The following is a 14,366-nucleotide window of genomic DNA, read 5'->3' as shown; positions in this document are numbered from 1 at the left end:
GCGTCTGCGGACTCACCTGATAGGTCGCTGCTCTCGATGCGCCGCAGGTCCGAGTCCACCCAGAACAGCTTGCCCATGGCGTTGTCTATGGCCAGCGCCACGGGCTTGCCCAGGCCCGTGAAGAACAGCACCTCGCGCTCCGTCCCGTCCAGCGCCGCGCGCTCGATCTTGGGAGAGCGCTCCAGCAGATTGGTGAAGTACATGTACCTGAGGAGAATGGGGAGAGGAAGAGGAGATCAGTATCTCGAGAGGGGGGGGGGGGGGGGGGGGGTCGACAGCGCTCGTCGAGGGAAGCCGTTGGAAATGAGAGCTCTCTCTGTGTTTGTTAGAAACAGCTTTCCCCTTTAAGGTCAACAGGGTTGGTCTCGACTGTGGGAAGAACATGCCGGATAGGGATAGACCTTTCAACGGCTCCGTCCCTAACCGCGCCTTGAAAAGATCCCAAACATCTGCCGGGCTTAATTGCACGGGGGCCCCCGATGTGACCTTGAAGTCACTGTCTGGTGTGGAGCGTCGGAGATGAGTCCCCTGGCGTGGCTCGACAGAGCGCGAGCAAACGGCTGCGCGGGGAACGTGACACGCGCAAACAAATTACAGCCTGATTAAAAACATGACTGGCTTGCCGCTCAATTGAACTAAACAACCCCAAAACAAAACCAAAAGACAAGCGCAAGGGAACACTCCCTGGCTGGAAATTCGGAGTCAAAACAGATCCTGACAGCTGTGTACAAGTCCAGCTACGGTCCTCAAGGATGTTTCAAACGGCTCAAATCTGGGAGCGTTTCAAGCTGGGATGCCGAAAACGTGCTTGAATGCGTAACCTGAGTTTATTTATTCGTCTCGCCGTTCCAAAGCAACGGATAAACACAGTGCCGTGTATTGTACTGACCCTCGCTCCGGGTTCACCACGATGGCCCGGGGCTTGTCGTTCTCGCCGCGCAGCACCACGCCCACGCGGCTGCCGTCGGTGCGCGTCACGTTGATGACGTTGGTGATCTCACTGGTCCAGTAGATGAAGCGGCTGTAGATGTCGATGCTCAGGTCGAAGGGCTGCAGGCCCAGGCTGTGGCCCGGCCCGCCCACAGGGCTGGACACCACCGTCATGCTCTGCAGGGATTGGAGGAGACACATGTCAATCAGGAGATAGGGGGCTGGCAGAGGCAGAACGGGTACACTTCCGGGACAGTGCTAACAAGAGGATCGGGGGAAGTAGGTTTGCTTTCAAATGTGGGTGTGATGACAGCTTCTTTTTTACTGTGCATATGATAATCTTAATAAAAAGTATGTTTGTGTGCGTGTCTGTGTGTGTCTGTAGGGGGGGGGGGGGGGGGGGGGGGGGGGATCTGACCTGGTTGCCGTCCTCCTGCGCCCGGCGGATGGCGTTCTGCTTGGAGTCGATCCAGTACAGCTGCTTGTCCAGCGGGTCGTAGTCGATGGCGCGCACGTTCCTCAGGCTGTGGATGGGCAGGATGATGTCGGGGCTCTGCTGTTCGTCCATCACCATCCGGTTGATGGCCGTCTTCTGGCTGAACAGCAGGAAGGAGGTCGGGGCTGGAGGGCAGGCAGAGCGAGAGGCAGAGAGAGTTTAGGCAGAGAGCGAGAGGCAGAGAGAGAGAGGCAGAGAGAGGGCGCGCGAGAGAGAGAGGGTGCGAGAGAGAGAGAGAGAGAGAGAGAGAGCGAGAGAGAGAGAGAGAGAGAGAGAGAGAGAGAGAGAGAGAGCGAAGTCGAAATACAGGAGAGGGGGAGAGAGAGAAGTACAGAGAGAAAGGGAGAGAGAGACGGACGGGAAGAGAAAATGATTTAGTATATCTGGGTCCATCACATGGTGGGTGGTCAGCACAGTGGGGTAGGCCCTGACTGTTCCCCAGGCAACCATAACCACAGTATTAATCCTCACTGGGCCATTATGGTTTGCCCAACACTGGTTGTTATCAGTTTAGGCCAATCACCATTGGCTCTTTTTTATTCCCAGTAAACACATTTTCCAATTAGAGAGCACGTAACCCAATCCACCGACTCCATTACGCAAACTGCTGTATTTGTGAGAAATTCAAAGTACATAGAATGTTGTTAAAACGCAACAATAGGGAACGCTGACTATGGGACTAGGCTGCCAGTGCAAAAGTGAACACCCCAACACACACACACACCCACACACCCTTTCACCACACACACACACACACACACACACACACACACACACACACACGAGTAAAGACCAGCTCCCCCGAGGGAGCCTCTGGGCGATTACAGAGAGAAAGAGAAAAAAAAAGAAAAAAAGAAAAAACAGTTAAATGTTTTTACTATGTCAAACACAGCGATGGAGGGAGTCGAGGCTTAATCGGGGCTTCAGTTTCCAGCCGTATGCCAAGTTGGCAGCGGAGGGGCCAACCACAGGAGCTTTAAAAAGAAAATACTCCACCCCCCACCCCCCACCCCCCTCTCATTCTCATACTCTCGGGCACAACTGCTTTCAATCTCTGTGCCTGGGGGGGGTGGGGGCGACTGATAGGCTGGCCTTGGCCGTCCCGCCCCCCCGTCGCTGACCAGGCTGACGTCAGACCTTTGCTGAGATCAAGTGCGAGACAACCGGTCACGGTCAGCGATGCTGGAATGAGACACGACCGGCGCACGCACGCACACACACACGCACAGCGTGAAGGAATGATAGCGTGCGAGTGTGTGTGTGTGAGACAAGCAGCCCCCGCCGCTAGCCGAGCTCACAGCCCGACCGACGCGCGCCAGTGCACCCCGCGTACGGCCCCTCTCCTCACCGCTGCACGTCTTGTTGTCGTCGTTGAGGGAGAAGTGGGCGGGGCAGCCGCACACGAAGCTGCTGATTGGCACGGCCAGGCACAGGTGGGAGCAGTGGCCGTTGGTGGAGGCGCAGGCGTTCCAGCCCCCCTGCCGGGACGAGTGGAACACCAGGATGTCCATGACGTAGTCCAGGTGGCCCTGGATGATGGTGCGGTTCTGCCCGCTGGTCTTGTTGGCCCGCTCGATGCTGCGCTCGCTCCAGTCCGTCCAGTAGATGTAGTCCTGGTACTGGGTCAGCCCAAAGGGGTGGGGCAGGTCCTCGGCTATCACCTCGCGCTCCAGGCCTGTTGTGTGGCACGGAGGGAAGAGAAAGATTAGTTCGGCAGGAGAAATTGAGAGAGAAAGTGAGAGAGAGACATAGACAGAAAGTAAGTAGCGATTGGAGAGAGAGGAGAGATATTGCTCTGCAAACATCTGCCGGGCAAAAGCTAGGCTTTTTTCGTTTTTTTTTTTTTTTTCTGGTTCCAGAAATCCTGTGCCAAGGTTGAGGCTGTTTTCTCTCCACACAAAAATTGGGACTGTTGCAAGAGCTGTGCAAGAGTATGTGCTTTAAGCTTGGGCCTAATAGCAGTATCATTTTTAGCCCCAAAAAAAGGTCTTTCTTTTTTCTGAGAGGCATTTTTGGTTCCTGGTTTGTATCCATCAAGTCAGTGGCAGTACATTTCAGGACAAAACTTCAATAGAGTTATTCTGGCCCAGCTTTTGTTTCAGCGAGGCTTGTCTACACCCTTTTGAAGTCCCCCCCACACACCCCCACCCCCCACACACCCCCCACACACCCCTCCCCCCCATCCCATCCAATCCACCCAAATATAGCAGGGAGGCAGGCATGACAAGGTAATTGGGAACATATTCCAATTTTGTCATCTGATATCTACATAAAGCTCATATATGCACACACACACACATGACAAATGGAGGACTGAAACCGACACACGAGTCGGCCCACATGGTGCTTACTGCTGGAGCGAAAACAAAAGAGTTTGAGTGGTGTGTGGTGACAGCTCCCTCCGTCTGCGACGCGTTCCGCATGCAGATGGCACAGAACCGGTTAACAAGCTTGTCCTTCTGCACCTTCCCTCTACTCTTCGACATGGAGACTGATCAACTCCCTTATATGCAGACACACACACACACACCAGCGTCCAGGCACCTAAGATGGTGCTTCTCAAATGGGGGTATTACCAGGGGTACGTGAGAGAAAGTGGAAAACTGGATGGATTATATTTGTTCAATATAAAACACGGGGTATAGGTGGTACTTGGATTCAGAAATCAGGAGAGGGGGGGGTACGGTAGCCAAACAACGTCTGAGAAGCACTGACCTAGCATGTTGGAGGACTCGATGAGCGTGGTGTCCAGATCTGTCCAGTAAAGGCGCCGCTCGGCGTAGTCGATGGTGAGCCCGTTGGCGCGGCCCACGTCCGGCACCAAGGTGATGCGGCCCGTCCCGTCCATGGCGGCCCGGTCGATCTTGGGCTTGCCCCCCCACTCGGTCCAGTACATGAATCTGTAGAGGCAGGACGAAAAGAAAGGGGAGGGGAGGCAAAACTGTTAAATAAGTCTCCTCAATCTTCGCCTGCGATGAGAGCTATGAGGTCTCCCCTCCAACTGCCACGCTGCTCCATTTGTGTGTGTGTGTCTGTGTTTGAGATAGTGTGTGTGTGTGTGTGTGAGATAGTGTAACCTGGCAGTAAGCACTGTGTAGCCGTACACCTCAAAATGTGTGGATTCCACTGAGAGTTGGAAAAGAAGTCTGGCTCCATCCAAAATTCAATTTGATACAGAGTAACTGGAGCTGCTCAAGTAATGGCCACTACTTGATCTGAGACCAGGAGACTAATGCGTTGCAGTTGTGCATAGAGAGGCCTTTATAAGCATTCAAACTACATTTGAAAAGAACATTGAGCTGATAAATGCAACTAATAAACCGTACATTTCAGTAAATCCTTAATCAATCATAGAACAAACAATGGACCTGCTGCGTAAAATGCAGTTCCAGCATTTGGACAAAATGGCTGCTAAGAGGGCCGTTTGAGGGTCAGTGGAGAATGTAGTCTTTGCTCTTAGATTTAAATAGGCAGTATTCGGAAGCCCAGTATTTGAAAGACTGTCAAACGTACATAGTTCTCTCCAGCATTAGCATCGCTAACCCCTCCTCCGCCGGTCTGCACACGATTACTTACCCCTCAGCAGGGTCGAGAGCCAGGGCTCTGGGGCTGTCCAGGTCCTTCCACACCAGGACCTGCCGGTGCTGGCCATCCAGCTTGGCCACCTCGATGCGGTTGGTGCCGGTGTCGGCCCAGTACAGGTTCTTGCCCAGCCAGTCCACGGCCATGCCCTCGGGGTAGTCCAGGCCGAACTCCACAACGTGCTCCAGGGCACTGCCGTTCATGAACGCCCGGCTGATGGTCTGGGGTGGGGAGGAGAGGAGGCACGGGTGAGTGACTGCTAAAACCGGAGCAAAGTGTTGAGGAGGAACGGCGTTATGCAGAAGTCTGAAATGTTAAACCGAGGTCTGTTTTGTCGAGCGATCTGTTTTTATTAGCATCAGCACACACCTCGGGGGAGAACACAAGGTCAAACACAATCCACGGCAACAACAACCCCCCCCCCCCAAAAAAACGCAGAACACCACCACAATTTATATGCACGACATACACAAACACGCACTATTTATGGAGATATGTTCTACGTCTCCAGCCTGCAAATTGCTACCCAGTTGTTAAGGGGGGCAGGGGAGAAGGCGGGGGGGGAAGCATACACTTCTGAAAGAAGGGCGGGAAAAGAGAGGGAGGGAGGAGGAAGAAGAAAAAATTGCTTCGGAAAAGAGTGGAAAAACCTTGGTGTCTGGTGAAAACTCGCAGCTCGTTTAGAAGGCAGGCAGGCAGGATCGGGGAAGGTAGAGATGCTATTCTATGAATGATTTATACCTGCTTAAATATGTACAGTCTCCCCCCTGCCTACCTCCCACCAACCCTCACGCCGATCCCCAACACCCTGATCCAGCCTCCAGCTGCAGCTGGAGGCTGCCTAAATGAGCCTTGTATCAGACAGCGGATAACAGCCTATGTGTGATAGGCAGTGGACCTCGGCAGGTTAAGGAGAGAGGTCATTAGCCTGGCGCGCGTGGTGCGTTAGCTAGCGCCGATCCGCTCTGTAGCTACGCGACGACGTCATGGGCCGGTTGCGAAGGCCCTACACCCTGCTTCCTCGTGGAGAGGGAGCGAGGAGATGGGTGGGTCTCTGTGCTGCTTCGGTCTGGTTCCATCCAGCACGCCTGCCCCTCGCCATGACCTCCCGGCGGAGCACGATGTCGTCATGTGGTCTTTCACACCGACGCCACTTCTACCCCGACGCATTGATCGCCCTCGGAAATGACCCGTCATTAGGGGCTCTCCCTTTTTCACACATACACACTGACGGTTTCACTTCTCCATCACTTCAGAATCTGTCTTTCCTGCTTGTTGTTAGACCAAAACACACACACACACACAAACACACCTCGAAGAGGGAAAGCAGACAAACCCCCCCCGCTTTCCCCCCCAAATCTGCTCTCCATCGCCCATGTTACCGCTACACCAAAAACCCAAGTGTGTCTATAAATAGGATTCTTCCAAAATAATTATCTCCCATAGCAAAAAACAACAGAAAACCACTTTCGGTCCAGGGCCCGGAAAAGGGGGGAGGGGAGGAGCAAAATGGAGGAGTAGCAAGAAATTGAGGAAGAAAAAAAAGAAGAAAAAAAGAAGACGAAAATGAAAAATTCAGCCATCAATTATTTCCAAGCTGGCGTCTCACGGGAGCCCATTATTGAGCCATGCTGTGGGCGGAGAGCCAACTGGAGAAGCTGGGGAGTATGCACACACATGCACGCACACACCCCAACCCCCCCATCCCGCCCCGCCCCAACCCCACGCCGCCCCCGCACCTTGAGCGTGATGTCCGTCCAGTAGATGCGGTTGTCGGTGACGTCGAAGTCGAGCGCCGACGCCTCCTTCACGCCCGTGAGCGGGATGGCCACGTTGTTGTTGTTGGTCTCCAGGGAGATGCGACGGATGTCCGTGTGGCGGGAGAACAGCAGGAAGGCCTCGGGCACGATGCAGGTGGTCATGTCGGCGATGAGCTCCAGGCCGATGGGGCAGGCGCACTGGACCCCCGTCGGCTTGTACAGGCACAGGTGGCTGCAGCCGCCGTTGTTGTCGGCACAGGGGTTGGTACCTGGAGGGGGGGGAGGAAGCGCATAATTCACTTTGCTTAATCACCATCTCAGAGGCAAAAAAGAGGAGGAGGAAGGAAAGAATGTGTGTGTGTGTGTGTGTGTGTGGAGGGGTACAGCAGTCTGGATGCAGCCTGCCTCAGCTGAGGTGAAGCATTGAAATATTAATGTGCCGTTCTCCCCGTTTCTCAGCCAGCCTGGGCGCTCACGCTGTCTACAGAAATCAGCCGGGGTTTTCGCAACCGACAGACAGCCGCTTTGCCATTAGAATTCAGCTCCCGTAGTGCGGCTTCCCAAATTGCTGGAGGAGGGAGTAGAAAATGTGCCTCACACTGCGCCTCGCCTTTCACAAATGGAACAATGCACTACGGCGCTAATCCCGGGAAACGCATTCACGCGCCAAAACCTTCGGCGAAGAACTACCTGAATTTTGGGGACCTGCTGCTATTTTCTAACTCGATGAGCTCGTTAAAACAGGTGGACTTGGTGTTGCCGGCTGGTCCGACACGGGAAACCCGACAGATGAGAAGCTCAACGTTGCGTGTGCCGAAGCTCACGATGGGGGGATTTTGGGACGGCTCGGGCACTCGGGCTCACCGAAGGTCTGGTGAACGTAGGTGGCCTTGAGGCCCATGAGGTCGGGCAGCTGGTCGATGATGATCTCGCGCTCGGCCGTGCGCTTGTGCACGCGCTCGATGCTCCTCCGCTGCCAGTCGGTCCAGTAGATGAAGTCTCCCAGGAGGGTGAAGCCGAAGATGTGGGGCAGCTTGTCGTCCACCAGGACCCTGCGGCCCGTCCCGTCCATGCTCATCACCTGAGGGGGAGGGGGGGGACAGACGAGGAGAGAGAGTGGGTGAGATCTATCATAGCTAAAATCACACCATGACCCAAAGCAAACTTTCAAAAAAAAAAAAAAAAAAAAAACTAATGAATGAATGCTACATCTGTCAAGAGCTACAAGGAGACTCGGTACAGTCATACAGATTTAACCACAATACACATTCGACAACTGAACCATGACAGGCTTCACTGTGCAAGTGTGCTAGTGACGGATGTGTTGTCGGGCCTCGAGCCGGCTCTGTAAACAGGCCGTCATTGGTTCCCACACTGCAGTTCACCCAGGGCCAAACTCTGAACCACAGCCGCAGTAATCAGCCTGTTCCCAGAGAGATGGGTATGACCCTTAAAAAAAAAAAAAAGGCCACGCCTTCTCATTGCGAGCCCGAGCCAATCGGCCGCTGGGAAAAGTCTGTGACTCACCGGCCACGAACGGGACTACTTTGAAATGTGACAAAATGTGCGAAAACGATAGATTTCAATTTAATTCATTTTAATCGAGTCCTCGATTGGAAGCAACAAGAACAGTCGAGCCCCAGCTCTCTGTGTTCTCTCTCTCTCTCGCTACCTTTCTCACTCGTGCCTGGCAGCGTGGAGTGGGGGGGGGGGGTTGGGGATGGGTTGGGTTGGGTGTCAAGTCAACCGGTGACGTTAACGCTGATTGAGTTTCCACATTGTGCCGTGGATGTGAACGGAGCCAGGGCACACACAGAGAGAAAGAGAGCGAGAAAGAGAGCGAGAAAGAGAGCGAGAGAGCGAGAGAGAGAGAGACAGAGAGAGAGAGAGAGAGAGAGAGAGAGAGAGAGAGCGAGCGAGCGAGCGAGCGAGAGAGAGAGAGAGAGAGAGAGCGCCCTGGCGACCTGGCAGCACATCTCAGCACCGCTAATTAGAAGCAGCAGCCGGAGCAAACAAACAGCGGCGCATATGGCTGCCACATTTCCTCTCCTCAACACGGAGCACTTTGACATCTTACTCTTTTCTTTAGCCTGAGAGTCAGTGTGAGACTGAGTGTGAGACCGAGCGAGAGAGTTTGTGTGTGTTTGTGAGGGTGCTTCACTGTGTACTCGTCGTGAACGGACTGCATACATAATTGCCTGTCACCTCCCTGACAGAAAGCGAAGATTTTGTTTACTTGGGCCCGGGTGTGCTTTGGCCAGTTTGATCACTTCCAAGTAAACGCTCTTTTCAGTCATGCTGGGAGAAGGGGGGGGGGGATGCAGAGGGGACTGTCTGTCTTCTGAGAAAGAGGTTGGGGGAGAAAGAAAAGCTAACCAACCACAGAGGCTAGTTAGCTGGCACATTCTCGACTAACTGCCACAGGTGCGGAGTGAATCAGACAACAACAAAAAAAAAAGCCTGTAAGCTCCGCTTTGTACAAAACTTTGAAGGTGGAAAAAGAAAACATGCCGGCCGATCACTTCATCCAGCACCTCGGACCGAATGAAATCACTTCCCCAACAGATGTCGAGTTAAATGACTAAGAGGATATGCTTTCAGCCATACCTCAGTCTTGGCCTTCAACGAGGAGCTGTTTTATTGTGAGAAGACGGAGTGAGAAGAAACATGAGGACAACAGCACGCAAGAAGAAAAAGAAGAAAAGAAAAAAAAAACACAAACCTGCATCTTGGAAGTTCAAAGCCAAACTAAAAGAAGACCTACACACGAAGAGGAGTGAAACCGAGGGGGGCCCCCTTCTCGCGATTCTCACGCAACATTTTTGTAGCGTCTGTTGCCCAAAAACAAACAAACAAAAGACCAGATTCTGGTACTCCGGATCTTGGACATTCCAAGGCAGAGGGGCTGTGTTAACATTCCAGCTCTGCATTGCGTCTCTGTGCGCATTGCGCCCCCCCCCCCCCGCCCCCCCCCGCCCCCCCCCCCCCCGCCCCCCCCACACAAAAAAAAAGACAGCGATAACGATCGAGAAACGAGGGACGTTTTTATTGGTGTCGAATCAAATCGCTTGATCGACATGCCTTGGACCCCCAAGCTTGGTCTCTTTGCTCGTGAAGCTGTTCACAAGCAGCTTCACTTCATTCTCTCCTTCAAATCAGAGGAGACCCATATGAACTGTGGCTACGACACTGCGACCCCTCGACCACACGGAGAAAGGAAAGGAGCGAGAGAGAGGGCGTGAAAGAGAGAAAGGCAGGGGGAGAGCGAGAAAGCGAGAGCGAAAGGGAGCGAGAGCGGGAGCAAAAAGGTATATAAATATAAAATGAAGTTTCCATCCTCAGTGCGATGGCCTCAGCCAAAAGGTCTCCGCTGGTTTGGGAGTTGTGACCGCAGTGCGGTGTGGGTTTCAAATTCTGGGGCTATTCTAAACAGAGGAGGCCGCAGCTGGAGTGGAGGCCGCAATCGGAACCAGATGTGGGCTGTGGCCGCAAAACCCAGCTCTGCTCAGGACCTAAGTGAGCAAACCCCGATCGCCCCCCCCCCCCCCCCCCCACCCCATCCAGAGGGACCACTAGTCCATAACTTTCACGTGGGGGGTGGGGATGAGCGGAGCATTGACGGTGTGACCCTATGCGTGAGGATGCCGACCGCAGTTTCCTACCCGCCGGTTTGGAATACAGAAAAAGCCCCTCTCTGGAGGAGAAGAAGAAGAAAAAAAAGAGGCTCCTTTCCATATGGCGGCGGAGGGAGAGGGAGGAAGAGGCCGGCGAAAGGGAGTTGCGAGTTCTCCGCGTTGAGGTAAAAGCGTTCCAGTTTGGGCCCCCCTCTGTGTGCTACATCTGTACCAAACCTAACTGGTCAACGGGGGCTCTAATTCCGACGCTGGCCGGACTGTCAACACCCCTGAAAGTGACGAGATTTAACGACCAGGGTCCTGAGGAGTGGGGGGTGTTAGATGTGGGATTGGATGGGGGGTGGGGGGGCCATGTAGGCCCCGCAGCCTGGGTAGAGGCATGAGGAAAACCAGAACCCCCCCCCACCGACGGAGGCACTGCAGAAGCCTAGGGCGGGCGTTGTTTTGATTGGAACGTGTTAAACTGCGAGAGGTCGTTCACTAGCCGTGCTCCTCTGGTGCATCGAGTTCTGTATTTCATTACACTGTCGTCGTCCCCCCCCCCTCCATCCCTCCAACCCCCACCCCACCCTCGCACTTGAGGCACGAGTTGTTCTGTGAGATTCAAAGCAGTACTGGGGCGAGTATCTCTTTACAGTCGCACAAATTGGCCCAATTCAAACATCTGTGTTTAATAGCACGTATAGGGCGAGATGGTCCGAAAGGGGCCTGGACCGACCAGGCGTCTGGGTGACGATTTTAGCCGTATGACGAGAGGCGTTTCCGACTGCCCTCCAAAACGCGTTCCCTCTCCGGGTTCGGGTGGCCAATGACCCCCGTCCACGCCGCCGCGGGGCTTATTCAGGGCACGGTGTGAGGCTGAGGGGTGGTGGTGGAGCGTGGGGGGGGGGGGGGGGGCTCTGGCGGTGGCCTCTGTGATGCTGCCAGCTCCCTGGCGTCAGCGCCGTGTAGCGGCTGAGGAGGGCTTAGAGCGGCCAGCGTGCCGAGGCGCCCGGCGGGGGGTCTGCCTGCTGCGGCTTGCCAGATAAAGCCTGTCACAAAAGACCTCCCGCCGAGAGCAGCCGCCACGATCTGTCAGGAGTATCAGTGCTGCTGCTGATTCCCTCACACCCCCCTCCCCCCGACATGCACATGAATTTTAAAACACACACGTCTACCACACACACACACACACACACACACACACACACACACACACACACGCTCACATCTTAATGAGACCAACACTGTGGAGGGCTAAATGGAAAACAGTGGGGGAGGAAACACCAGTGTTAAACCAGGAGGAGCGGACGCTTAGCTCATCTGATTGGTACTGCCGCGCACCCGTGGTGCAGACTGTGTGTGCGTGTATGCGAGGCTGTGCATTTCGGACTGAATGAAATAATGGAATGCGCCATCTAACCTTTGACCCCCCCACGGGGTGGGGGTCGTGTTGACCACTTAGCCTGCCCAGTGTGCGACACACATAAAACAGCAGGCAGCGTCCTATGGCGTGGCTGTATACCAGACACTGGCCAGAATCTAGACTGACTAGCCAGTCGTGGGGACCATGAACTTAACCGCAACCCTCGGAAAATAGATTTTTTTCTTCCTAATAATAATACATAAAAGGATATCGTACCTCGATCTTGTCGGTCTTGGCGTCGCCCCAGTAGATCTTCCTCTCGTCGTAGTCCAGCGCCAGGCCGTTGGGCCAGCCCAGGGACGTGTTCACCATGACCACGCGCTCCGTCCCGTCCAGGTCGGCACGCTCGATCTTGGGCACCTCGCCCCAGTCCGTCCAGTACATGTACCTGCAGAGAGCCCCAGGAGTGTGGACGCAGAGTCAGAAGACTGCATATCTCAGGTTTGCATCTAGCCTCTCAGGTCAGGTACATCTCGTTTCTCAGGTTAGGTACATCGATTCTCTCAGGTTTGGGTTAGGTGTATTTAGTCTCTCAGGTTAGGGTTAGGTATATATACACAGTTAACATTGATTGTGAGATGTTGTTGTTTATAAAACAGTGCCAAGCAAAGGGTGTTAACCATGGACAAATTGTGAGGTCACCAGGCACTCAACATGACCGGGCAGGGATGCGCTGCCGGGGCCTGAGTCATGACTGAGGGCAGGCGGCGGTGATGTCACCCCCCCTCTCACCACTCCACCCCCCGCTCTCAAAGCCCTGCGGTGGCAGGCAACCACAGCTGTGATGTCATCCCCTCCGTCAACATGCCGCCTGGATGATTGCGGCAGGCAGGTGAGACCCACAAAGGCAAGTGGCTTACGTTAGCGCGCGGCGTCCGATGCCAAACCCTAGCCACGTCATCACCACACTGGAGTGCCAGATCCTTAGTGTGCCTGTCACCTTTAGTGAGATGATTTGCTTTGGCAAAGAGAGGGTAGGAGGCTGAATTCACAAGCCTTTGGCTCATCGGACTGCCCTAGGGATAAAACCGACTCTTCACATTGCAGTTCACAAAAAAAAAAAATCTTCATTTGTACCCATTTAAAGAAAAATAAACGTTCCAATATGTGAACCACACACGAGCCCACAGTCCAAACATGAACTTCACTCATCTCGATCCAAACACCGCAAACCGAAACCTAAACCTAAACACACCAACCAGAACCGCTACGTTGGAGAAGACGGGAGTTGGAACCCACCCTGCCGTCGGGTCCAGGACGATGGCCCTGGGCTCGTCCAGGTCTTCCGAAATCAGGATCTTGCGCATGGTCCCGTTGAGCCTCGTCACCTCTATGCGGTCCGAGCCCGTGTCGGTCCAGTACAGGTTGCGGGCTATCCAGTCCACGGCGATCCCGTCCGGGTGGTTGACCTGGGAGGTGACCACGAACTGGGGCTCGCTGCCGTCCAGGTTGGAGCGCCGGATGGCGTGCACGTCGTCGTCCGTCCAGTACACGTGGCCGTCCACTGGGTCGTAGTCGATGGCGATGGCGTGGCGGATGTCGTCCGACTGCAGGATGATGTCGGTGAAGTCTGGCGTGTCCAGGGAGATTCGGCGAAGGTCTGTGCGACGGGCCAGGAGAAGGATCTGGGTAGGACCTGGAGGAAGGCGAGGGGTGGGGGGTGGGGATAAGGGTGTTAGTCACGCAGTCTATTGAAGATATCACCATTTTTTCTTCAGTGGTACTTCAGCTGGCTAGCGCATGGCTGCTCATGTCTTCTTAAAGTACTACTGTTGTCTTGCACACACTGCATTTCCCTCTAACGATGCCTAAAATAAATACAAGCCAAACCATTGACTCAATCTTGAATAGTCTCCCTATTCTGCCCTTTGAGTGATATTCAAAAGAGTGGGAAAGTGGACTGAGTGGGCGAGGGGAGAACAAAATAAAACAACAAAGTATATCTTTCTAGTTTTGAGTACTGGTTGTTCGGCCCACTCAACGCTTCCAGTAAAAACCCATCTCTGAAAAGATCAATCGGAGGCCCGCCTTGAACAATCAAACATGGACGACAACCCTCTCCTCTCTCTCGCGCTCTCCGTTTCTTTATTCAGGAGGCTGCCCTTTGCTTGTTCGCTCGATCTCTCTCGTGCACCATTTCCTTTCTATGTCTCTCCCTTTCCCCTCTCTCTTGCTTGTTCTCTCTCCTGCTCGCTCTCTCTCACTCTCTCTGTCTCTCCTTAACTCTCTCTCTCTCACAATCCCCAATCCAGTTACACTGCTAGCAACCTGACAAAAGCTACTTTCTTCTCCCCTCCCCCCCAGTGGTCTGAACAGGGTTGGGCAGCTATCAAAGTGCTACTGTACCTGTCGCCGTAGAGCTCTATAAGCTTTTGATTTGCTTTTGTTTCCAGCAAAGCTTACACATGCATTCCTGTGTTTGGTAGAAGGTTTGGTTTGTAAAATAAATAAATATATAATAATAAACACAATCCTAAAAGGATTCAATCTGAGTGAGGACGTGAGCTGCTGTTGACGGTAGCTAGCAATCAACACATGAACCTGGTAAGTAGCAAGCC

The 14,366-nt window shown here is 53.9% G+C and overlaps 1 protein-coding gene across 2 annotated transcripts in view; it reads right to left on the bottom strand.

Annotated features, from left to right (window-relative positions):
- Positions 1–14,366, bottom strand: part of lrp6 (low density lipoprotein receptor-related protein 6) — a 36,219-nt gene that overhangs the window by 5,341 nt on the left and 16,512 nt on the right. For both annotated transcript variants that reach the window (XM_062482583.1, XM_062482584.1), the window contains exons 6-15: positions 13,048–13,444; positions 12,025–12,196; positions 7,633–7,849; positions 6,748–7,037; positions 5,003–5,229; positions 4,142–4,326; positions 2,775–3,101; positions 1,349–1,551; positions 890–1,107; positions 17–207 (exon numbers count right to left, since the gene is read on the bottom strand). In XM_062482583.1, the coding sequence (XP_062338567.1) occupies positions 17–207; positions 890–1,107; positions 1,349–1,551; positions 2,775–3,101; positions 4,142–4,326; positions 5,003–5,229; positions 6,748–7,037; positions 7,633–7,849; positions 12,025–12,196; positions 13,048–13,444 (2,427 nt within the window). The remainder of the gene's footprint in view (positions 1–16; positions 208–889; positions 1,108–1,348; positions 1,552–2,774; positions 3,102–4,141; positions 4,327–5,002; positions 5,230–6,747; positions 7,038–7,632; positions 7,850–12,024; positions 12,197–13,047; positions 13,445–14,366) is intronic.

Source organism: Osmerus eperlanus, chromosome 17 (assembly GCF_963692335.1).
Source record: "Osmerus eperlanus chromosome 17, fOsmEpe2.1, whole genome shotgun sequence".
Lineage (NCBI taxonomy): Eukaryota > Metazoa > Chordata > Actinopteri > Osmeriformes > Osmeridae > Osmerus > Osmerus eperlanus.
Note: the sequence above shows the minus strand (reverse complement) of the source record. Positions and strands in the feature narration are given on the sequence as shown.